This window comes from Cherax quadricarinatus, chromosome 79, assembly GCF_038502225.1.
Source record: "Cherax quadricarinatus isolate ZL_2023a chromosome 79, ASM3850222v1, whole genome shotgun sequence".
Taxonomy (NCBI): Eukaryota; Metazoa; Arthropoda; class Malacostraca; order Decapoda; family Parastacidae; genus Cherax; species Cherax quadricarinatus.
The window spans coordinates 2,573,415-2,599,521 of NC_091370.1; the positions used below are offsets into that span (position 1 = coordinate 2,573,415).

A 26,107-nucleotide genomic window follows, 5' to 3' on the forward strand; every position below is an offset into this window, starting at 1 on the left:
AGTAAGTCAAGTCACTCGGTAAGTCAGTCATTCAGTAAGTCAGCTACACAAACTCATGTTAACCTCTTTTTCTTTATACAAAGTAACACTTCAGTTACGACTACAGGTTATCTCTTGTCTAATTTTTTTTTTTTTCAACAAGTCGGCTGTCTCCCACTGAGGCAGGGTGACCCAAAAAAGAAAGAAAATCCCCAAAAAGAAAATACTTTAATCATCATTCAGCGCTTTCACTTGTCTAATATCTTTGTTAATTCTAAGACGTAAGTGCTTATACCTCTTTGTGCCACTTTCAGCACCACTAGTATGGCTACTGGGTATCATGATTGCTTGGCAGATACAAGATATTTTAATTAAAATATCGTAACACAATTGACAAACACAGCTGCCTTGTAGCAGAGAAAGACTGGACACGTCTGAATTACAAATGCTGGGATGGTGGGGGGTGGTGTCAGTTAGTGGTAGGGAAGGGCTCCCCGGCTGCTCTACAACGAGGCGGCCGCTTGAGCAAAAGAGAATTTTTATTTTCATTCCCACATACTGAACCATGTTAAATTAATTATACGACGTGTTATATAAAATTGTGCAGCAATTCTTCCATGGTGGTCTACTGAATTATTATAATAACAATAGAGCTTCAGTTCCCTAAATTAATAATAATAATAATGATAGAGCTTCAGTTCCCTAATTAATAATAAGAATAATAATATAATATGTACTACTACTAATATAATAATATTACTATTATTATTATAACGATAGAGCTTCAGTTCCCTAAATTAATAATAATAATAATAATAATAATAATTATTATAATAATGATAGAGATCCAGTTTCCTAAATTAATAATAATAATAATAATAATGCATAATACGTAAGTAATAATAATTCAGAGTGCTTCTGCTAGTTGGCGCAGCTGGTAAGCAGTAAACATGTTTACATCCCTGTGGGGACAGTTCTCTCGTGCTTGTTTGCATTTTTTTAACAGTCATTTGGCCAAATTTCTTTTTTCTAGCCATGGGTCCTAGTGATCTACTGCAGTTAGCCTCAAAAATACTCTGTTCTCTCTTACAATAAGGACGGGGGAAGATACTATAGTCAAATTGGGACAGAAATGGCTGACACTTCTGCCACTGCTGCTGCCTCTGCCAACATATTATGGCCTATTTTATTCATTCTAGAGTATATATATCATGTTTCTGTGCTAATTATATTGTTTATTATGTCATATTAGATGAATTGTGTTAGATAAATAAGCCGTACAGTTGATAATAGCATCATATTCAAGTATTTTTTCTTGTCTCTCCAGAGTGCAGGAACGAATTAATTGCTTTTCAGTTAATTTAAATGAGGAAAATTAACTTGATATACGAGTAAATTGAGTTACGAGCTAGCTCCTGGAATGGATTAAACTCGTAAATCAAGGTTCCACTGTATTGAGATGTATATAATTAATATCAAATGCTTTATTGCTAGTGTTGATGAAGTAACAAGAAATCTAAGTATAAATATCTTTTAAATTTAACCATTTTAATAATTACAGTGGACCCCCGCATAACGATCAGCTCCCAACTCGACCAATTATGTTAGCGTATTTTTGTAAATGCTTTTGTAGGTGTATTTTTAGGGGTCTGAAACGGACTAATCTAATTCACAATATTTCTTATGGGAACAAAATCGGTCTATAACGGCACCCAAACAGACTTCTGGATTGAAATAATATCGTTATGCGGGGGTCCACTGTACTAGTATGGGTATGTATAATTATATAAAATAATATTGGCCAATTATTCTGTCAGATTCTGGAAGCAAGGGTATTGGCGCAACCATTTAGCAGGCAGAAAGTACCACATTTCTGCACTCTTTGTGGTGGACCTAAAGAAGTTCCGCCGAATTGCTGCTGGAGACCGTCTACGAGGCCAGTACCAGGGCTTGTCACAAGATCCCAACTCTCTCTCCAACTTAGACCAGGTGAGTGTATTGTGTTACTAGATAAGGACTTCATAACTTTTCAGAGTAGGTTTATTTGAAGCCTGTGTTAGAGTAGCTGACCATCATCAGTATTTAAGCCATTCTAGATTTTGATGCTTCTGTCAAGGTATCCTTGGTTGAAAACTATCATAAGTGGTTAAGTTTTTCTAAGCATGTCCTGCCAGTGCTGCATCACCTTAATGTAGTGGTGGGGCTTGAGTGGCTTTACATGACTAAGAATCCACCAACCCTTTTTTTTTTTTTTTTTTTTTTTTTTTTTTTTTTTTTTTTTTTTTTTTTTTTTTTTTTTTTTGCATTCATTTTAGGGATTAGTTGCAGTGCTAAAGTGGCTGTCTGATGCTGGAAGTACCATTGGAGGGTCACTTGTGGTTCTCAAATGATATGACTTTAGCATTCTTTTCTGTTCATCTGTGCCCATTACTAGTGCAATACTGCTAGTGCCTCTGGTGTTCTTAGTCAAAATAGGCAGTTTTGCTAATCATTGTACTACTAATTCCAGAAAAGTCATCCTGGTGATGTGCACCGGGATGGTGCACAGGAAAGTAAAGCCTGCTTGTCATGTTGGTTAGGCGTGTAGGGACTAATGACAGGGTAGTTATCTCTTATTAGTGGATCAGACATATCATTTTCTTTCTTTTTGACATACTTTGTTTACTACTACTACTTTCAGCAGACTGGCCATATCCCACTGAGGCAGGGTATCCCAGAAAGAAAAACAAAAGTTTCTCTTATTAAATTTAGTAACTTATACAGGAGAAGGGGTTACTAGCCCCTTGCTCCCAGCATTTTAGTCGCCTCTTATGAAACGCATGGCTTACAGAGGAAGAATTCTGTTTCACTTTTCCATGGAGAACTTTGTTTACTTATCTCTTCCATTTTGCAAATTCAGGTGTGCTGGTTTATACACCAAAGTGACTACCCATAACATCTCTTGCACGGAAAAGGACGTTAAAAATGACTTGGAGCAAGTCTCTGGCAGATGGCTGCCTCAAAAATTACCTGGATTAAGTCTCTGGCTGCAAGGGGCTAGTAACCCATTTTCCTGTATACATTTCTAAAGTTAAAAAGTGAAACTTTTGTTTTTCTTTTTGTGCCACCCTACTTCGGTGGGATATGGCCAGTTTGTTGAAAGAAAGAAAGAAGTCTTTGGGCTGACTTATGGCTCAAAAATGACTTGGAGAAAAGTCCTCTGCCAGTCATCTGGCTTAAAAGGCCAAGAATGAGTGAGTCTTAAGGTTCAGTATTCTTTTGTTGTATCGTGGTGGATGCAGAAATATTGACAGCTTTGGGTAGGGCTGACCAAGCATTGGTTTTCTACCATAAATTGCAAGGCTTCAGCTTTGAAACTTTTGCAGCTAATGCATCTGTGATTTTATATTTTTTTGTGACCTGTTGGCAGGAGGTAAATGTGTCTTTAATCACTCTCCTTGTGGATGTGTCTGAGCACTGATTCAGATGGAGGCAAGTGAGCAAGGGTTGTTTGAGAGGTACATGCCAGTATGTTTGACAGTACAAGAGCATTTTAAGTGTGCATTACCTCACTCGGTATTGCTTCTCTGGATTCATGAACACTAGAGTGAGGAAGACAAATGTGATCTCTTCATGGCAAATAAAGAGGAAGGTGAATGCTTTTTGGTAAATACCAATTCCCTAGTCCTCATATTTGATTGGCCTTGTTCAGTTACATTTGAGAAATTCCTTGAATTAATTCTTGGTTAGGCAGGCTCTGTTGCTTACACTGGATACTGGGATTGGATATTTATCAATAGTTCATAGACCCTTGAGTGTAGATTGTCATGTTTGCTGTATGAAAAAAGTACTCTGTGATGGGTTTGATGAAGCAGTGTCCTCACCTTGTCACCTGCTTCACAACATGTTGTAGTGCAAGGAAGCACAAGTCACAGCAAACATACGACTTCCTGGGCAAAGAGTTATGAGTCTTGTGTTGTAGAGCTTATATAGGCTGATTACTTTTTGTTTCATGGAACCTGACCATAGACAACAGTTTTCCATACTTCAGAATGGTATGTTATTTCATAAAGCGTGGAAGGATTTTTGAGTTTTAGTGCTCTATGAATATTTAACCTTTTTATTTTATCCCCTTCTCTTTACTCTTTTATTTTTTTTTTTTTAATTTCATTTATGAGTTTGTCCTAACTGCAAGTGGTGTGAGTATTTTTTTCAGCATTTGCTAGATCCAGGATCCTGTTTTTTATTCAATGATTGTTTTAGTTTATAATTTACCTGGTCACTTGATATCATTACTTTGTATTTGTTTCAGGATCTTCCAAACAACATGGTACATCAAGTGCGTATAAAATCCCTCCCTCAAGACTGGCTTTGGTGTGAGTCTTGGTGCGATGATGAATCTAAGAAAACTGCTAAGATTATTGATTTGGTAAGCCAGATGTGTGCCTACTCTGTTACTTGTATCAGGGTTTACTACATATAATAGAAATCTCTAACTTATAAATAATAATAATTGATGATGAGTTTAATTTTTCAAGAGCATTCTGGTACTTAACCCCTTGAGTGTTAAGATCCCTCTTCTCAAACTTGCTCATTGTGTCAAAGAATTAAAAAAAAAACTTTTGAAATGATAGAGAATCTTTTTCTGAAGGTAATGAAACCAAAAGTTCAATATTTGATGGGAAACTTATGAAATTACACTCTCGCTAAGTCAAAGGTCTTGGTGACATTTACGCATTGGCCATTTTGCCTACTTTAAGCCCTACTTTGGGCCAATTCCTTTGTTCTACTTGACCAAACTCATAGCTATTTCGCTAGAACTCCTTTTATTCTGTTGATTGAGTACAAGAAACTGCCCATTCACCTATTTCAACTACACAAAAAAGTGATCAGAAATTGCTAATTTAGCCAGTTCCACACAAAATTCAAGAAAGGCCAGTTTCAAAATAGGGGCCAGAATAAACACTGCAGGCATTATACGGTGGAACCTCTACTTAAGAGTTTAATCTGTTCCATGACCTTGCTTGCAACTGGATTTGCTCGCTTGCAGAGTCAATTTTCCTCACTTAACCCGTAAACAGTCCAAACGTATATATACGTTCACTACCGTACTGCCCCAACTTTTTTGAGAAACAAAACATTGTTGTTTTTAATAGGAAAAAAGAGCATATGGTACCCAGGCATCCCTAATTATTTTAATATGGTGCACAGTGAGTGCTCACACCCATTCTCACATGTCTAGGCGACTCAGGCTTATCGTGGCAATGTTAAATGTAAGACACATAAAACCTATATATACGTTTGGGGCACTAGCGGTGAAAACGTATATATACGTTTGGACAGTTTACGGGTTAAATTAATTGAAATGGAATTAATTCGTTCCAGTGGAATTCCAGGCATGAGAAAATACTTTAATAATTTCCCTAATATCAACTCTACAGCTTATTTATCTATCACAATTCATGTAATATGACATAATAAACAATATTAATAACATAGAAACATGATATATACACTAGAATGAATAAAATATATGTCATTAGGTATGTGGCTAGTGGTGGTGACAGCAGCCATTGTTGTTGGGGTTTATAAGGCCACCACAGCAGCCATTCCTACTCCTGACTACATGTGTAGAGAACCTAGGATAACCCAGAAAAGTCAGAGTGACTTATAAGTGCTACACTCTTAATGCTTCACTTAATTGCTACACTCTTAATGCTACTGCTGCTTCATGTTGTCTGCCACTGCTACCTCATGATGTCTGCCACTGCTACCTCATGATGTCTGCCACTGTTACCTCATGTTGTCTGTCACTGTTGCTTCATGTTGTCTGTCACTGCTGCTTCATGTTGTCTGTCACTGCTGCTTCATGTTGTCTGTCACTGCTGCTTCATGTTGTCTGTCACTGCTGCTTCATGTTGTCTGCCACTGTTGCTTCATGTTGTCTGTCACTGCTGCTTCATGTTGTCTGCCACTGCTGCTTCATGTTGTCTGTCACTGCTGCTTCATGTTGTCTGCCACTGCCACCTCATGATGTCTGCCACTGCTGCTTCATGTTGTCTGCCACTGCTACCTCATGATGTCTACCACTGATGTTGCCAAAGAATCAAACATTTCTGATACTTTGAGCTCAATTTCTCAATTTATTTTTGTAGTATATCTTCCATTCCATCACATGAAACCAAATAAAACGAGTCTAGTGGCTAACGCGACGGGCTGGAGTTTTGAGACTCTATGACCGCGGGTTCAATCCCGGCCGGGGGTATGGTTTGGTTGAGAATACAACCATAGAAACCATACGTAAATATACCGCTAAGGGGAGGTTAATGGCTGAGAAGTGAACTCCGTTATTTATGGTCCGATTTCTTTCATTTTTGGTGTATGTTAAGAAGCATCTTTTCATCATACATTGCCCAAGTTTTAATAAGATAGTCCAAAAAACAACTGAGATCCAATTCCCATGATCAAGAGCAAGAGCACCCTCTCCAGTGTCAATTAACCTCCCTTTAGGCCTGCTCGCATCTGGAAATTTTGTTCGCGTTTGGAAGCAAAGAATTGAGCGAGCAGCTGGTCGTATATGAAAAAACTCGCACATGGATGCACTCGTAAGTAGAGGTTCCACTGTATTTGCAATACAGTGGACCCCCGACTTATGATCAGCTCCCAACTCGAGCAATTTTGGAAGTGTATTTTTGTAAGTGCTTTTGTAAGTGTATTTTTGGGGGTCTGAAACGGACTAATCTAATTTACAATATTCCTTATGGGAGCAAATTCGTTCGGTAACGGCACCCGAACAGCCTTCTGGATTGAATTAATATTGTAAGTTGGGGGTCCACTGTAATTGTATAAGTAATATCAGTGCATTTATGAATGCATATTAGACCCACCAGTTGACATTTATTGTACATGTGACGTGAATTGTTTACTCTTTTGAGCTCAATTTCAAGTTACTTTTAGTCAGTAAAACATTAAAAATCACCTCTGTTTTTGTAATATATCTTCCATTCTATCAACTGAGACCAAGAAAATGAAAATACAGTGTACCCCCGCATACCGATTTTAATCCGTGCAAGAGGGGTCATTGTTATGCGAAATAATCGGTATGCGAATGAATTTTCCCCATAAGAAATAATGGAAATCAAATTAATCCGTGCAAGACACCCAAAAGTATGAAAAAAAAAATTTTTTTACCACATGAAATGTTAATTTTAATACACACAAACTGAAAAAGGCATGCACACTTACATGACACTTACTTTTATTGAAGATCTGGTGATGATTGATGGGATGGGAGGAGGGGAGAGAGAGTGTTAGTGTTTAGAAGGGGAATCCCCTTCCATTAAGACTTGAGGTGTCGAGTCCTTTTCTGGGGTTACTTCCCTTCTTCTTTTAATGCCACTAGGACCAGCTTCAGAGTCACTGGACTTCTTTCGCACAACATATCTGTCCATAGTGGCCTGTACCTCTCGTTCCTTTATGACTTCCCTAAAGTGTTTCACAACATTGTCAGTGTAATAATCACCAGCACGGCTTGCAATAGCTGTGTGAGGGTGATTCTCATCCATAAAGGTTTGCACTTTCAGCCACATTGCACAGATTTCCTTAATCTTTGTAGTAGGCAACTTCTTCAATTTCTCTCTCCCCTCCTCTGAACCAGTTTTCTCAGGTCTGGCCTCTTGCTCTTGAAGTTGATCTATCAGCTCATCAGTGGTTAGTTCTTCATTGTCCTCCTCCACCAACTCTTCCACATCCTCCCCACTAACCTCCAACCCCAAGGACTTTCCCAATGCCACAATGGATTCCTCAACTGGCATAATCCTCTCAGGATTAGCCTCAAACCCTTCAAAATCCCTTTTGTCTACACATTCTGGCCACAGTTTCTTCCAAGCAGAGTTCAAGGTCTTCTTAGTCACTCCCTCCCAAGCCTTACCTATAAGGTTTACACAATTGAGGATATTAAAGTGCTCTCTCCAAAACTCTCTTAGAGTCAATTGAGTTTCTGTGGTCACTACAAAGCACCTTTCAAACAGAGCTTTTGTGTACAGTTTCTTGAAGTTTGCAATAACCTGCTGGTCCATGGGCTGCAGGAGAGGAGTGGTATTAGGAGGCAAAAATTTGATGTTAATGAATTTCATGTCCCCATAAAGTCGCTCTGCCACATCTGTAGGATGACCAGGGGCATTGTCTAACATCAGGAGGCACTTAAGTTCTAATTTCTTTTCAGTTAGGTAATCTTTCACATTGGGGGCAAATGCATGGTGTAACCAGTCATAGAAAAAGTCCCTAGTGACCCATGCCTTACTGTTTGCCCTCCACAGCACACACAAATTCTCCTTGAGGACATTCTTTTGCCTGAACGCTCTGGGAGTTTCAGAGTGATACACTAATAAAGGCTTAACTTTGCAATCACCAGTAGCATTGGAACACATCAACAAAGTAAGCCTGTCTTTCATAGGCTTATGTCCTGGGAGTGCCTTTTCCTCCTGAGTAATGTAGGTCCTGCTTGGCATTTTCTTCCAAAACAGGCCTGTTTCATCACAATTAAACACTTGTTCAGGTTTCAGTCCTTCAGTATCTATGTACTCCTTGAATTCATGCACATATTTTTCAGCCGCTTTGTGGTCCGAACTGGCAGCCTCACCATGCCTTATCACACTATGTATGCCACTACGCTTCTTAAATCTCTCAAACCAACCTTTGCTGGCCTTAAATTCACTCACATCAGCACTAGTTGCAGGCATTTTTTTAATTAAATCCTCATGCAACTTCCTAGCCTTTTCGCTTATGATCGCTTGAGAGACGCTATCTCCTGCTAGCTGTTTTTCATTTATCCACACCAATAAGAGTCTCTCAACATCTTCCATCACTTGCGATCTTTGTTTCGAAAACACAGTTAAACCTTTGGCAAGAACAGCTTCCTTGATTGCCTTTCTGGTGCCCACAATAGTAGCCATGGTTGATTGGGGTTTCTTGTACAACCTGACCAGGTCGGCGATACGCACTCCACTTTCATACTTATCAATGATCTCTTTCTTCATTTCTATTGGAATTCTCACCCTTATTGGTGTAGGGTTGGCACTAGAAGCTTTCTTGGGGCCCATGGTCACTTATTTTCCAGAAACAGCACCGAAAACACTGTAATAATACGAAATATTCCAATTGTATGCTTGGATGTTACTGCGGAGGCTGGCTGGTAAACAATGGCACGGGCGGCACATGTGAGGCTGGCTGAGGGCGCACATTGGACGCGTCTCGGACGAAAATCGGTGAGCGGGTTTTTAAGCGGTATGCGAGGCAAAATTTTTGCGATTAAAGCAAGCGGTATGCGGATTAATCGTTATGTGGTGCCATCGGTATGCGGGGGTCCACTGTACAGTGGTACCTCGAGTTTCGTACAGCTCCCAACTCGAACAGTTATGTAAGTGTATTATTGTAAGTGCTTTTGTAAGTGTATTTTTGGCGGTCTGAAACGGACTAATCTAATTTACATTATTCCTTATGGGAACAGACTCGTTTGGGAACGGCACTCGAAAAGCCTTCTGGAACGAATTATGGCCAAAACTTGGGGTACCACTGTATAACCATAAATACCATATGAAAATGCACTGCAAAGTCGCTGTTTTAAACCAAAAAACATGGCCACCGTTTTTTTCTCATGCATTGCATGCTGCAGAATTTTTTTTTTATACTGTGCACACTGACCATGCAGACCCATTCTCTCATATGTAGACCTACCAGCTTTCTCCCACAAGATTTGAAGCTGCTAGAATTTTGGTGTTGTGTTATGGGACCGACACTGGCTTCAAAGCCATAATTTTACGAGACCAACACTAAAGGGTTAAGTGATAAAAGGATGGATAAACAATTTGGCTATTCCTCTAAATAGCAAAAGCTCACAATTATGTTAAATATTTTGATGGGATTATGAAAGAAATGTTAAAAGCAAAGGGGGGATAAAGTTTTGAAGTAGTTAGTACTTTTGTTCAGTAGATGTATGAAAGAGGGGAAGGTACCTAGGGATTGGCAGAAAGTGTGTATAACTCCATTATATAAGGAGAAGGGAATGAAAAAGAGCATACAAATTATAGGGGAAGAAGTTTACTGATTCATCCGCTCAGGGAGGCATTACTGTCCTGCCAAGTGAGTGTAAAACGAAAGCCTGTAATTGTTTTACATGATGGTAGGATTGCTGGTGTCTTTTCTGTCTCCTAAACATGCAAGATTTCAGGTATGTCTTACTACTTCTACTTACACTTAACCCTTTGACTGTTTCAGGGCCCTCTCTGAAACTGTCATTCTATGTCGCCAAATATTCGAAAAAAAAAAAATTATTTTTTCTTATGAAAATGTTAGGAATATTTTTACTAGTGTTTTAAGCCTAAAAAAAAATTTTTGCCATCAGTACTTACCGAGATATAGAGCCGCAAAGTTTGCAGAAATCGACGTGCGTATGGCAACAGCGGCGACTGCCGCCCGCCCGGTATTCTTTTATTTACTCTAATTCAAAGGTTTCTTGCATTTTTCAATATTTTTCTTTTCCAGGTAACTTATGTGGCCTGTGAGACCAATGTAAGGTGCATTGTTCAAATATACACTCATTATTTACAACACAATAACAGAACAAACTTTATCACTATTAGTTTGTGTATACACTTTGTTTACACAAACAAACAATACAAAACAATGTTTATTACTATTGTTCCATAATATATATACATATGTACAGTCACTAAGCACGTTCCTAGAATGCTGCAGCTTGTGGAACTCTTTGAAACATGGGTATATGCAGAGGGGCACTTCACACTCCTCACACATAAAACGAGTGTCTCTGCGTGTTTGTGGGCGTTTTGTGGTATGCATACATACATAACACCTCTTCTGAGCATTTTTCTTGGCAGTAGTAGGAGGCAGTTGTATGGGGTAGTGATCACCAGGCCTCAAACGAGATGACGTCTGTGGGCGCTGGTCTATTGCAGGAGTTGCTCCTTTGTACTTTGCAATTATTTGTCTGATTACTGACAGGCAAAATTCACCATATTTTGGTGTTTTGTTGGTCTTCAACTTGTATATGTTATAAGCATTTAGCATAGAGATATCAACAAGATGGAAAAAAAGTTTGATATACCACTTATAACTCTTGCGTACACAGTCTGCAAACCCAATCTGCATGTCACATTTGTCCACTAAGCGCATATTGAGGTTGTAGTCCATGACAGCTGCAGGCTTTAGAATGGGTTCATTGGTCTCTCTGTTGTCCCTGCCACTGGGTACCATTTCGTTTGTGTGAACTGATGTCAACAATGTGACATCACGTTTGTCATGCCACCGAAATGCCATGATGTCATTGGCAGCAAAGGCTTGCACCTCACCTCTGCGAGTGCCAGCGTCGAACCTTGGCATATGTTTGCGATTACCACGCACTGTGCCACACACGTCTGTCAAGTTCACTCGCAAGAAATCACTGAGTAAGGGGCTTGTGTACCAGTTATCAGTAAATAACATATGCCCCTTACCAAGATACGGTTCCATCATTGTTCGAACCACATCACCAGAGATACCCAATAACTTCATGGTATCTCTCAAAGTATTACTGCCAGTGTACACAATAATATCTAAAACAAGACCACTTCTGCAATCACACAGTACAAATAGCTTTATACCAAAGCGTTTCCTCTTGCTTGGTATATATTGCTTGAATGAGAGTCTTCCTTTGAATAAAATCAAGGACTCATCAATAACAAGCTTCCTGAAGGGATAAAAATACATGCAGCACTTTTGTTTCAGGTACATAAACACATTTCTTATCTTATATAACCTGTCGCTTCTGTCAGGCCTGGTTTTGTCTGAAAAGTGTAACATACGCAACAGTATCAGGAAACGATTGACACCTATAATGTCACTAAAACCTGGAGTTGAAATCAGGCGATCTGTTGTCCAGTATGTGGTGACAGTGTGCTTATACACATGTGGCATAAGCATTATTGTGGCAAAAAACAGGTACATCTCTGCCACAGTTGTCTCCTTCCACTTGTGTAGCCGTGATTTTGGTGAGAGAATTGTATTTGCCATGGTGTATTCACAGTATGTGTTGGTTTCCCTGACAATGATGTCCATCAGGGGTTCATCGAAGAATAACTCAAAGCAGTCCAGTTCACTGGCATTGTTCCCAAGTGGACAAGATGGCTTTATTCCACTTTGTGTTTCATCAAAGTCATGGGGACTGGGAACAAACTCGTCACCGTCCTGCCAATCCCAGATGCGGTCTGCTGGTGGGGTCTGGATATTGTACCGTGGTTGTGGCTGTGCAGGTTGTGGTGGTGCAGGTTGTGGCAGTGTGGGGTAGGGTGAGGCTGGTTGTTCTGCTGAGTCAGCCGCGTGGCTAGTAGCGTGGCCCGGTGATGGTGCCACATGGGCCGTGCCACCCTCACTATCACCACCACTGCCTCCTCCCTCACTGTCACCATTCATACCCATCGTTACAATATCGTCATCTTCACTATCAGGTCGTGGTGTTGGGCCACGGGATGTGCTCCCAGAGTTTCTCCTTCCCCTTGGAACAACATATGAAACACTACCAGACCGCATGCTACGTCGTACATACTGGCGCTTCACTGGGGAATATTCACTCTCACTGTCACTAGAACTGCTTTCAATGACCTTGAAATCACTATCACTATCACTATCACTGCTATCATCAGGGTGTTGTACACGACCAAATAGTTTCCTCTTTCGTCCTGGTACAGGCGAAGGTGAATGTGAACAAGCCGGCACAGCACCAGAGGTCGAAGGTTGTGGGTCATCTGGGTTTTCGTCACTATTTACGTTATCCTGGGCACTTTTTTCGGTAACACTCACTTGAAAACCCTTGAATTCACTGTCACTGACATTTTCATCGCTGTTAGAGCTATCACTTGGGAACAAAAGACCTCCAATCCGCCGAGGAGTGAGGAACTTCTTACCGAGAGGCATGGTGAAAATGGACTGACAACATGGCGTTCCCACAATGCACCGCTAGGTCCGAGATTTTTTTCACAGGGTGCACACCGACCACTGAGACCCATTCTCTCCCGTGTAGGCCTACCAGGCCTTTGGCGCGCGATTTGAAGCCGCTAGAATTTGTGCGTATAAATACGTCAGAAACATTGGCTCGTAAGACGTATTTATACGTCGGAAACAGTCAAAGGGTTAAGTCACACTACACATACATGTACAAGCATATATATACACACCCCTCTGGGTTTTCTTCTATTTTCTGTCTAGTTCTTGTTCTTGTTTATTTCCTCTTACCTCCATGGAGAAGTGGAACAGAATTCTTCCTCCGTAAGCCATGCGTGTTGTAAGAGGCGACTAAAATGTTGGGAGCAAGGGGCTAGTAACGCCCTTCTCCTGTATATATTACTAAATGTAAAAGGAGAAACTTTCGTTTTTCCTTTTGGGCCACCCCGCCTCGGTGGGATACAACTGGTGTGTTGAAAGAAAGAAGATACATGCAAGATTTCAGGTATGTCTTGCTACTTCTACTTACACTTAGGTCACAGTACACTTGCATGTATACAAGCATATACAGTGGACCCCCGGTTTACGATATTATTTCATTCCAGAAGTATGTTCAGGTGCCAGTACTGAAAGAATTTGTTCCCATAAGGAATGTTGTGAATTAGATTAGTCCATTTCAGACCCCCAAACATACACGTACAACTCACTCACATAAATACACTTACATAATTGGTCGCATTGGGAGGTGATCGTAAAGCGGGGCTCCACTGTATATACATACCCATCTGGGTTTTCTTCGATTTTCTTATTAGGCCTTGTTCTTGTTTATTTCCTCTTATCTCCACTGGGAAGTGGAACAAAATTTTTCCTTAAGTCATGCATGTCACAAGAGGCTACTAAAATGCTGGTCAGATGATAGTAACCCCTTCTATATATATATATAAATTTAAAAAGAGAAACTTTTGTTTTTCTTTTTGGACCACCCTGCCTCAGTGGGATATGGCCAGTGCATTGAAAGAAAAAAAAAGTTTACTGATTATACCAGGTAAAATGTTTGGTAAGGTTATTATTGAAAGAATTAGAATTGTGTGCAAGGGGCTTGGACATACAGCAGACATGTGTGTGCATATTAGGTAAGAGGGAATGGAGACAAATGGTTTTTTGGATAAGCTGTTGGAGTGTGGTCAGGGTAATATTTTGTGAAGGGATTCAGGGAAACTGATTAGTCGGGCTTGAGTCCTGGAGGTGAGAAGTACAATGCCTACACTTTAAAGGAGGGGTTAGGGATATTTGCTGTTTGGAGTTACATCTGAACTGATGTATCTGTGTGCCTCTGCAAAGACATTGATTATGTGTGGATGATGGTGAAAGTGATTCTTTTTTTGGGTCTGCCTCATTGGGAGATGGCCATCATGTTGAAAAAAAATAAATAAAAAATTGAGCAGACTAGTGAATGTTTTCAGATATTTGGTAGTTGACGTGTCAGTGGATGGATTTATGAAGGATGAGGTTAACCCTTTGACTGTTTTCGACGTATAAATACGTCTTACGAGCCAATGTTTCTGACGTATATATAGTACTCAATAATTCTAGCGGCTTCAAATCAAGCGGGAGAAAGCTGGTAGGCCCACATGTGAGAGAATGGGTCTGTGTGGTCAGTGTGCACCACATAAAAAAAATCCTGCTGCACACATTGCGTAATGAGAAAAAAAAAACTAATCGTTTTTTTGGAATAAAACACCGACTTTGAGGTGTATTTTCGTATAGTATTTATCATTGTATTTGTGTTTTCATGGTCTTAGGTGATAAAATGGAAAACATATTACAGAAATAGAGATGATTTTCATTACTTTGACGATGAAAACGACCTTGAAACTGAGCTCAAATTAGCGGAAATGCTCGATTTTTACCAATGTTCAGGAGTAAACAAATCACACCACACGTCCAATACACGTCACCTGGGGAGTCTGATATTCTTTTACTAGTGCACTGATATTATTTATACCATTTTTACAATAATGCAGTAGTCTGCATAACAGCAAATTTTGTATTTTTTTGTATGAATAAAAAATCAAAATAGAGAGCAATAATAATATAAGAGGGGCCTAGAGATGTGACTAATGAACAGAGGATATGCTATTTTAGTGCCAAGAATGTCTACCTTGTTTATTCTGGACCCTATTTTGAAATTGGCATCTTTTTTAATTTGCGTGAAATTGGCCAAATTGCCAATTTCTGACCACAATATTGGGTAGTTTAAATTGGTAAATGGGCGGTTTCTTGTACTCAGCTGATAGATAAAATGGAGTTCTAAAGAAATAGCTATGAGTTTGGTCAACTGGAACAACGAAATTGGCTGAAAACAGGGCTCAAAGTCGGCAAAATTGCCGATACACATATGTCGCCGATTCCGCTAACTTTGCAGGAGCGTAATTCCGTGAGTTTTCGACCAAATTTTGAACTTTTGGTGTCATTACCATCGGGAAAAGATTCTCTATCATTTCATAAGAATTTTTTTTTTTTTCGAATATTTGGCGACATAGAATGACAGTTTCAGAAAGGGGCCTGAAACAGTCAAAGGGTTAATCATAGAATTGATGAAGAAAAAAAGGTGAGTGGTGAATTGAGGTATATGTGGGGACAAAAAATGTTATCAATGGAGGCAAAGAATGGAATGTATGAAAGTATAGTAGTACCAACACTTTTATGGGTGTGAAGCTTGGGTTGGAGGCAGTGGAGATGTCCTGTCTAAGGGCAATTGTGATGTAAATATTATGCAGAAAATTTGGAGTGTGGAAATTAGGAGGTGTGGAGTTAATAAAAGTATTAGTCAGAGGGCTGAAAAGGGGTTGTTGAAGTGTTTGGTCATTTAGAGAGAATGGATTAAAGGAGAATGACATGGAGAGCGTATAAATCTGTAGGGGAAGGAAGGCGGGGTAGGGGTCGTCCTCGAAAAGGTTGGAGGGAAGGGGTAAAGGAGGTTTTGTGGGAGAGGGGCTTGGACTTCCAGCAAGCGTGCATGAGCGTGTTAGATAGGAGTGAATGGAGACGAATGGTATATGGGACCTGATGAGCTGTTGGAGGTAATATTTAGTGAAGGTATTCAGGAAAACCGGTTATTTTATATAGCCAGACTTGAGTCCTGGAAATGGGAAGTGCAATGCCTGCACTTTAAAGGAGGGGTTTGGGATATTGCCAGTTTGGAGGGATATGCTGTGTATCTTTATACGGTGAAAGTGTTGAATGATGATGAAAGTATTTTCTTTTTGGGTCACCCTGCCTCGGTGGGAGACGGCCGACTTGTTAAAAAAAAAAATGAATGCTGTATGCAAATTATACTTATGGAATATACAAAATACATGCTCAATTCATGTTTTTTTTTTTTTCAACAAGTCGGCCGTCTCCCACCGAGGCAGGGTGACCCAAAAAAGAAAGAAAATCCCCAAAAAGCAAATACTTTCATCATCATTCAAAACTTTCACCACACTCACACATTATCACTGTTTTTGCAGAGGTGCTCAGAATACAACAGCTTAGAAGCATATACATATAAAGATACACAACATATCCCTCCAAACTGCCAGTATCCCAAACCCCTCCTTTAAAGTGCAGGTATTGTACTTCCCATTTCCAGGACGCAAGTCCGACTATATGAAAATAACCGGTTTCCCTGAATCCCTTCACTAAATATTACCCTGCTCACACTCCAACAGATCGTCAGGTCCCAAGTACCATTCGTCTCCATTCACTCCTATCTAACACGCTCACGCACGCTTGCTGGAAGTCCAAGCCCCTCGCCCACAAAACCTCCTTTACCCCGCCTTCCTTCCCCTATAGATTTATATGCTTTCCATGTCATTCTACTTTGATCCATTCTCTCTAAATGACCAAACCACCTCAACAACCCCTCTTCTGCCCTCTGACTAATACATTTATTAACTCCACACCTTTTCCTAATTTCCACACTCCGAATTTTCTGCATAATATTTACAACACACATTGCCCTTAGACAGGACATCTCCACTGCCTCCAACCATCTCCTCGCTGCTGCATTTACCACCCAAGCTTCACACCCATATAAGTGTTGGTACTACTATACTTTCATACATTCCCTTCTTTGCCTCCATAGATAATGTTTTTTGACTCCAAATATACCTCAACGTACCACTCGCCTTTTTTCCCTCATCAATTCTATGATTAACTTCATCCTTCATAAATCCATCCACCAACACGTCAACTCCCAAGTATCTGAAAACATTCACTTCTTCCATACTCCTCCTCCCCAATTTTATATCCAATTTTTCTTTATCTAAATCATTTGATACCCTCATCACCTTACTCTTTTCTATGTTCACTTTAAACTTTCTACCTTTACACACATTCCCAAACTCATCCACTAACCTTTGCAATTTTTCTTTAGAATCTCCCATAATCACAGTATCATCAGCAAAAAGTAACTGTGTCAATTCCCATTTTGAATTTGATTCCCCATAATTTAATCCCACCCCTCTCTCGAACACCCTAGCATTTACTTCTTTTACAACCCCATCTATAAATATATTAAACAACCATGCTGACATTACACATCCCTGTCTAAGACCTACTTTTACCAGGAAGTAGTCTCCCTCTCTTCTACACACCCTAACTTGAGCCTCACTATCCTCATAAAAACTCTTTACAGCATTTAGTAACTTACCACCTATTCCATATACTTGCAACATCTGCCACATTGCTCCTCTATCCACTCTATCATATGCCTTTTCTACATCCATAAATGCAATAAAAACTTCCCTACCTTTATCTAAATACTGTTCACATATATGCTTCAATGTAAACACTTGATCTACACATCCCCTACCCACTCTGAAACCTCCTTGCTCATCCACAATCCTACATTCTGTCTTACCTCTAATTCTTTCAATTATAACCCTACCATACACTTTTCCTGGTATACTCAGTAAACTTATTCCTCTATATTTTTTACAATCTCTTTTGTCCCCTTTCCCTTTATATAAAGGGACTATACATGCTCTCTGCCAATCCCTAGGTACCTTCCCCTCTCTCATAGATTTATTAAACAAAAGTACCAACCACTCCAACACTATATCCCCCCCCTGCTTTTAACATTTCTGTCATGATCCCATCAGTTCCAGCTGCTTTACCCCCTTTCATTCTACGTAATGCCTCACGTACCTCCCCCACACTTACATTCTGCTCTTCTTCACTCCTAAAAGATGGTATACCTCCGTGGCCAGTGCATGAAATTACCACCTCCCTTTCTTCCTTAACATTTAAAAGTTCCTCAAAATATTCTCACCATCTACCTAATACCTCCATCTCCCCATCTACTAACTCCCCTACTCTGTTTTTATTGACAAATCCATACTTTCCCTAGGCTTTCTTAACTTATTTAACTCCAAAAATTTTTCTTATTTTCATTAAAAATTTTTTGACAGTGCCTCTCACACTCTATCATCTGCTCTCCTTTTGCACTCTCTCACCACTCTCTTCACCTTTCTTTTACTCTCCATATACTCTATTCTTCTTATAACACTTCTGCTTTGTAAAACCCTCTCATAAGCTACCTTTTTCTCTTTTGTCACACCCTTTACTTCATCATTCCATTAATCACTCCTCTTTCCTCCTATAACCACAAACTTCTGCCCCACATTCTAATACTGCATTTTTAAAACTATTCCAACTCTCTTCAACCCCCTCACTATTCATCTTTGCACTAGCCCACCTTTCTGCCAATAGTTGCTTATATCTCACCCAAACTTCCTCCTCCCTTAGTTTATACACTTTCACCTCCCTCTTACTTGTTGTTGCCACCTTCCTCTTTTCCCATCTACCTCTTACTCTAACTGTAGCTACAACTAAATAATGATCCGATATATCAGTTGCCCCTCTATAAACATGTACATCCTGGAGCTTACCCATCAACCTTTTATCCACCAATACATAATCTAACAAACTACTTTCATTACGTGCTACATCATACCTTGTATATTTATTTATCCTCTTTTTCATAAAATATGTATTACTTATTACCAAATTTCTTTCTACACATAGCTCAATTAAAGGCTCCCCATTTACATTTACCCCTGGCACCCCAAATTTACCTATTACTCCCTCTATAACATTTTTACCCACTTTAGCATTGAAATCCCCAACCACCATTACTCTCACACTTGATTCAAAACTCCCCACACATTCACTCAACATTTCCCAGAATCTCTCTCTCTCTTCTACACTTCTCTCTTCTCCAGGTGCATACACGCTTACTATAACCCACTTTTCACATCCAATCTTTATTTTACTCCACATAATCCTTGAATTAATACATTTATAGTCCCTCTTTTCCTGCCATAGCTTATCCTTCAACATTATTGCTACTCCTTCTTTAGCTCTAACTCTGTTTGAAACCCCTGACCTAATCCCATTTATTCCTCTCCATTGAAACTCTCCCACCCCCTTCAGCTTTGTTTCACTTAAAGCCAGGACATCCAGCTTCTTCTCATTCATAACATCCACAATCATCTCTTTCTTATCATTTGCTCAACATCCATGCACATTTAGACTTCCCACTTTGACAATTTTCTTCTTCTTATTCTTTTTAGTAATCTTTACAGGAAAACGGGTTACTAGCCCATTGTTCCCGGCATTTTAGTTGACTTTTACAACACGCATGGCTTACGGAGGAAAGATTCTTATTCCACTTCCCCATGGATATAAAAGGAAAAGTAATAAGACCAAGAACTATTAAGATAAAATCAAAGAAAACTCAGATGAGTGTATAAATAAACGTGTACATGTATGTGTAGTGTAACCTAAGTGTAAGTAGAAGTAGCAAGACATACCTGTAATCATGTATATTTATCAGACACACAAAAGACACCAGCAATCGTAACATCATGTAAAACAATTACAGGCTTTCGTTTTACACTCACTTGGCAGGACGGTAGTACCTCCCTGGGTGGTTGCTGTCTACCAACCTACTACCTACAAGTAATATTGTAATGCTATTACCGATAAACATATTTTGATGTTAATAAATGCCGAAATGCAGTATTTAAGCATAATTTGGTAGGCTTAGCTTTATGCAGTATTTGCATTCCTGACTGATGGCACATGAAGTAAATCCATTATAACTTGTGAAAGATCAGGACTTATTCTTAGACTTTTGCAAATTCCACATTACTAATGTGTATCAACAAAATATGAGTTTTCCTCTTGTGCTCCAATTGGTCATATACAAAAAATCCAGAATTCATTCATAACTCTGTGCAGTACAAAATTGGAAAAAAAAATCACATAACTATTTTACTTATTTTTACCCAAAAAAATATGAGCATACACCAGATAGGCATCAAATGGTGAGACACCAAAAATAAATGTAATTGATCAAAAAACAATTGGAAAAAAAAAACTAAAAATTCAATTATAATTCTTCCTTTTACTCTCTCATCTTTTCACTACCAACCAACCAGTCTTAGTGTACATTGAAGTGCACATGATATGAACCTGTGAATACATAGCTGTACAGTGGACCCCCGGTTTACGATCAGCTCCCAATGCGACCAATTATGTAAGTGTATTTATGTAAGTGCGTTTGTATGTGTATGTTTGGGGGTCTGAAATGGACTAATCTAATTCACAATACAGTGGACCCCCGGTTAACGATATTTTTTCATTCCAGAAGTATGTTCAGGTGCCAGTACTGACCGAATTTGTTCCCATAAGGAATATTGTGAAGTAGATTAGTCCATTTCAGACCCCCAAACATACACGTACAAACGCACTTACATAAATACACTTACATAATTGGTCGCATTGGGAGGTGATCGTTATGCGGGGGTCCACTGTATTCCTTATGGGAATAAATTCGGTCAGTACTGGCACCTGAACATACTTCTGGAATGAAATAATATCGTAAACCGGGGGTCCACTGTACTACCCTTTCCTCCCTCCCTCCCTCCACCCTTAGTCCCAACTTTATGCTGGAGCAACCTAACTTGGTCAGGCTGGGTGTCATTCAACCTAACTTGGTCAGGCTGGGTGTCATTCAACCTAACTTGGTCAGGCTGGGTGTCATTCAACCTAACTTGGTCAGGCTGGGTGTCATTCAACCTAACTTGGTCAGGCTGGGTGTCATTCAACCTAACTTGGTCAGGCTGGGTGTCATTCAACCTAACTTGGTCAGGCTGGGTGTCATTCAACCTAACTTGATCAGGCTGGGTGTCATTCAACCTAACCTGGACTTGGTGTGAGGCACTGGAGTTGAAAATCAACCATAGGGTTTTGCTCAAAATAGCCCATTGAGTTTATTACATCAAAATCTGTTTTCTTATGAAGTCTTTCATACAAATGTTAACATGAACTATTTTAAATTGATATCTGAAGATATAGTGTTAAAAAAACTGTTGGTGCCGGGATTGGGTGATTGTACATGAAGGAAAAGCAAGCAATCACACACACACACACACACACACACACACACACACACACACACACACACACACACACACACACACACACACACACACACACACACACACGCACACACGTGCACACACATGCGCACACACACGCGCGCACACGCGCGCACACACACGCGCACGCACACACACACACACACACACACACACACACACACACACACACACACACACACACACACACACACACACACACACACACACACACACAGGCTTCATTCCCAAAAGAATGACTTTTTACCACATATAGTGAATTCTTGGTTGAAACAGGACTGCTGTATGTAAGTGAATTCACACATAGAAAAAATGCATTCGTATTCTATATTTCTGTACCTGTATTTCTCTCTTTAACACACCGACCATCTCCTACAGAAGCATTGTGACCTGAAAAAGACGAAATGCTTTCATAAAGTTTCTTTTTCATATAGTAATTATAGTCTCTTGCTCCTGGCATTCTAGTCGCCTCAGACATGCATGGCTTACGGAGAAAGCATTCTTCTCCACTTCCCCATGTACCTGTGTATAGAATATAAATTTATTAAGAACATACAAACTTACAGATGAGCCGTTTGTAACAAAACTTGTCTTTTGTTTAAGGATTGTAGCACAAAGCATGATTAGTGAAAGTCGTCAGTCAGATGACCAGAAGCTCCAGCTGCAGGTCATCATATGACTAAGACCTCCCTCAGGAAACACTTGTCCTGTTTCTTGACACCCCTTACTTAACCTAAAAGATGATTGTTTTATGCATGTTCATAACTGTGGATTGGCGTTGCATCTGCTTATTGAGGAGAACACCAATCCTTCAAAACATTCTTGTTTTCAGAATCTTTCATCACATTCTTATTTTCCAGAGTTTTTAAATATTTTCTTCTCTTCTAGTCTTTCAACACATTCTTGTCTTCTAAATGGATGAAAGTGGTAATTGCAATTTGTATTTCATTAAATTTTAACATGTTTCCAAAGTGGGTTGAATTAATCTCTGAATTAATTTTAATAAAATACAAACTACTGTTTTACGTAACCACAAAGACAGTAGTTTATATTTAATTTACTTTTTTTACAGTGTAATAATCCTATGACTAAAGAAGCCAAATTAGATGCTGCCCAGAGAATTATTGAAGAATGGACTACTTACGATAATGATATTAAAGCTGTGATGCAAGGAATTAAACAAAATAAATCAATACACTCGCAAGGTAAATATTTTTCTCATCTTTCACTTGTTTCCTAATATATTTTGTCTTTTAATTTTTAGGTGTATGGACACAGATGCAACTAATGTAACATTAATGTTACATTAGTAATTCTACCATTATTACTTTTAATTTTTAGCTAGACTTAAGACTTGGAGATAGGAAGTAGCGTGTATAACTGAACAGTACTTAGATAAGGTAAAAACAATGTTTGTTGCATTCATGGGCTTAGAAAAGACACATGGTAGGGGAGCCATATAGCAGATGTATGGAATAGGAAGGAGGCTACTGAAAGTAGTTGAAGTTAAGTAGGAGAGGAGGAGGGAATTATTTGCCAGTGAATGTAGGACTAAAACAAGTATGTATAATGTCACTGTGGTTAAGCAACATATTTATAGAGGAAATTGTAAAAAAAGGGATGATGGGGTATTGAGAAGAAGTGCAAGGTTAAAAGATGTTGGATCTTGCACAAAGTGGGAGTTGTCACAGTTTCTCTTTGCTGATGACACTTCTTTTGGGAGATTCTCAAAACAAGTTGTGAAGGTTGCTTGACGAACTTGGTAGGTATGTAAATGAAGTAAATTTAAAGTGAAAATAAAAAAGAGCAAGGTGATGAGGGTAATAAAAATATAAGCAATAATGGAATGAATATCAGATTGGAGGTGGGGAAAGTGAGTTTATTTAGATATTTGGGAGTGAACATGTAAGCAACCGAGTCTGAAAGACAAAATAAACCTTAGAATAAATTACTAGGAAGAAGGTATGTGGTGTGTTAAGGCATCTGTGGAAAGAAAGTTTATCTATGAAGGCAAAAAAAAAAACAAGTGAATTACCAGAGTACAGTAGTACTAACAATTTTTTATGGGTATTAGGCATGGGTTTTGAATGTTGCAGGGAGGAGGAGGCTGAAGGTACTGGAGATATCATGTTTGAGAGCAATGTGTGGTGTGAGTATTATGCAGAGAATTCAGTGCATAGAAATTAAAGGCAGTGTGGGGTCACCAAGGGTATAATTGAAGGGTGCCAAGGAGATCGTCAAAGGCAAGAAAATAAATAAAGGATAGAAAAGTTGAATTAATAATAACTTGAGATTCTTGTCTTGAAACTGTCAAATTATTTATGTAAGCAACCTACCTATATTAAAGAAAAAGTATGCAGATCAAGTGTCTTTTTCTGACATTGTTTCTCTTTGTTTAGCTGTATCTTGTCATGTCTAGGTTAAACACTCTCTACCATACTTGTTGGTACCAGTTGTCAAGTCAAAGCATACCTTCATGATGGTAGGATGTGAGTATCAGCTTGTTAACATTATTGTATTAGAAAACAAGACTGTGACCCTGGTTCGCCCTCATTAAATTATTGCCGTCTTGTTATTGTTCCTTTATGATTTTAATAATATTTTCCTTTTATGTACCTCTCCAAATGCTTTGAATTCTCATAATTTATGTGTTTTTATATTTTAATTTATTTGTTTTTCATTTTTCCAGAATCAACTAGTCATAAACAACACACAGAACTATGATACTTAGGATGGGGTATAATAGGTAATGTTTTGTAAGTCAAGTGTATGGAAGTGTTCTATTAAATATTTATTGAAGTGTTTTGTGTTCTCCGATCATTGTCAGTTTGCTTATACCTTTAATCTTTTTGACTGTGAATCATGGACATAGTAATGATGAGCTCAACATCTGATCTCTGGTGAACAATGCCTTAAAATTCTGTATATGTAAGTCCAAATTTAATAATAAAAAAATTATGATTTTTTAACTCTTTACAAGGGCTTATTATATTTTATATAAATACTCTCTAAGATGTTATAAGGCATTTTTTTTATTATCACAGTTTGACACACGTTAGTATAGTTATTTATCATAGTTAACATGTTGAGTTCTTACTTACTGTTGGCAGTGTCTGATATGTAATTACTGTTAGCAGTGTCTGATGTGTAATTACTGTTAGCAGTGTCTGATGTGTAATTACTGTTAGCAGTGTCAGATATGTAATTACTGTTGGCAGTGTCTGTTATGTAATTACTGCTGGCAGAGTCTGGTATGTAGTTACTGCTGGCAGTGTCTGATATGTAATTACTGCTGGCAGAGTCTGGTATGTAGTTACTGCTGGCAGTGTCTGATATGTAATTAGGTTATTTATTCATTGTGTAGATCATTGCTGAAATGTACACCTAATCAATTAAAAGTTTTATGTATTTAGACATCACTTTTCTGTATGTATACATTCCAATTTGTGTATTTCTGCAATACTATACACAGTAAACATCTAAATCACTATACATATTAAACATCTGAATCACTATACACATTAAACATCTGAATCACTATACACATTAAACATCTGAATCAAGTTGTGAAAATTTAAGAACATGCAAGTTTTTTTTAAATATATACAATAAGCATTTTGTAATTTTATTTATACTTTAAGTTTAAAGTGTTTGCTCCCCAGTGTATCATTCAAGGATGACTTTCATTTTCTACAAACGTTACTTTGTCACATAAGTTTTTCCAGCATTAGAGCAAAAGTTTCAACAAGAACAGATATTCTTTACACGTAACACACAAGTTGGAGGTGACTTCTGTATTTAGGTGATGTTTTAGTCTGTCTTCATCTGTTATCCAGTTATGAGTAAGAGAAAGAGGAAGAGAAGCAGGGACGTAAGGTTATGAGATGAGGAGACGGTTAAGTTCAGGTCAGGAGAGGTGAAGAGACAACTAAGGTGAGGTCAGGACATATGAAGAAACAAATAAGATTACAAGTCACAAGTGTTCTGAAGCATATTACACTGTACTGGGAGAAACAAGGAGCAACAGAAACCAGATTATGAGAGATTCATGTCAGGAATGTTGTGCATAAGCACTGGTTCAATAAGGTGGTATAACTAGAGATCTCTACCATAATCTGCATTCACAGCATTTCAGTGAATAACATTAATTTTTGTATCATTACTTTAGTGATATGTAACATGTGAAGGCTACTCAGCCCTGTAACAACTTCAGTCAGTATTACCAAGGCTGGCTCCTCCTCAGGAAAATAATGAATAGAAAAAGAAATAATAACAGACAATGATAAACACTTTATTATTTAGAAACGGAAAATGTAAAACAATAAAACATGAATGGGTATCCTAATTGAAAGAAAAATGAAAAATGAAATGAAAAAAATTACATTTGAACTCAACGCTAATATAGGTATATCGTGGTAATGGGGTGTCAGGTGTTGGTGACACTGCGTGTTGTTGAAATCGTAGCCGTTGCTGATGTGGGGGGGGTTGCAGGTGTTGGTGACCACCACCGGCTCGTTCTTCACAGAGTGTAGCCGTGAATAATTGCTTCAGATGACAGGAAAACAGGTTCGTTACCACTGCTATGATGAGGGGTTAGGTCCTGTGTTGGCTTACATAACAGGTAAGTAGATTAAACATGGGATGTCTCAGGACGTTAGTCT

General features: G+C 38.8%; 1 protein-coding gene across 1 annotated transcript in view; it reads left to right on the plus strand.

The window, feature by feature from the left end:
* Positions 1-25,061, plus strand: part of LOC128700839 (UDP-glucose:glycoprotein glucosyltransferase-like) — a 25,981-nt gene extending 920 nt beyond the window's left edge. Inside the window, exons 2-5 of the mRNA XM_070101831.1 lie at positions 1,797-1,968; positions 4,271-4,387; positions 22,519-22,651; positions 24,136-25,061. Of these exons, the coding sequence (XP_069957932.1) occupies positions 4,286-4,387; positions 22,519-22,651; positions 24,136-24,170 (270 nt within the window). The 5' untranslated portion in view covers positions 1,797-1,968; positions 4,271-4,285 and the 3' untranslated portion in view covers positions 24,171-25,061. The remainder of the gene's footprint in view (positions 1-1,796; positions 1,969-4,270; positions 4,388-22,518; positions 22,652-24,135) is intronic.
* Positions 25,062-26,107: the final 1,046 nt, after the last annotated feature.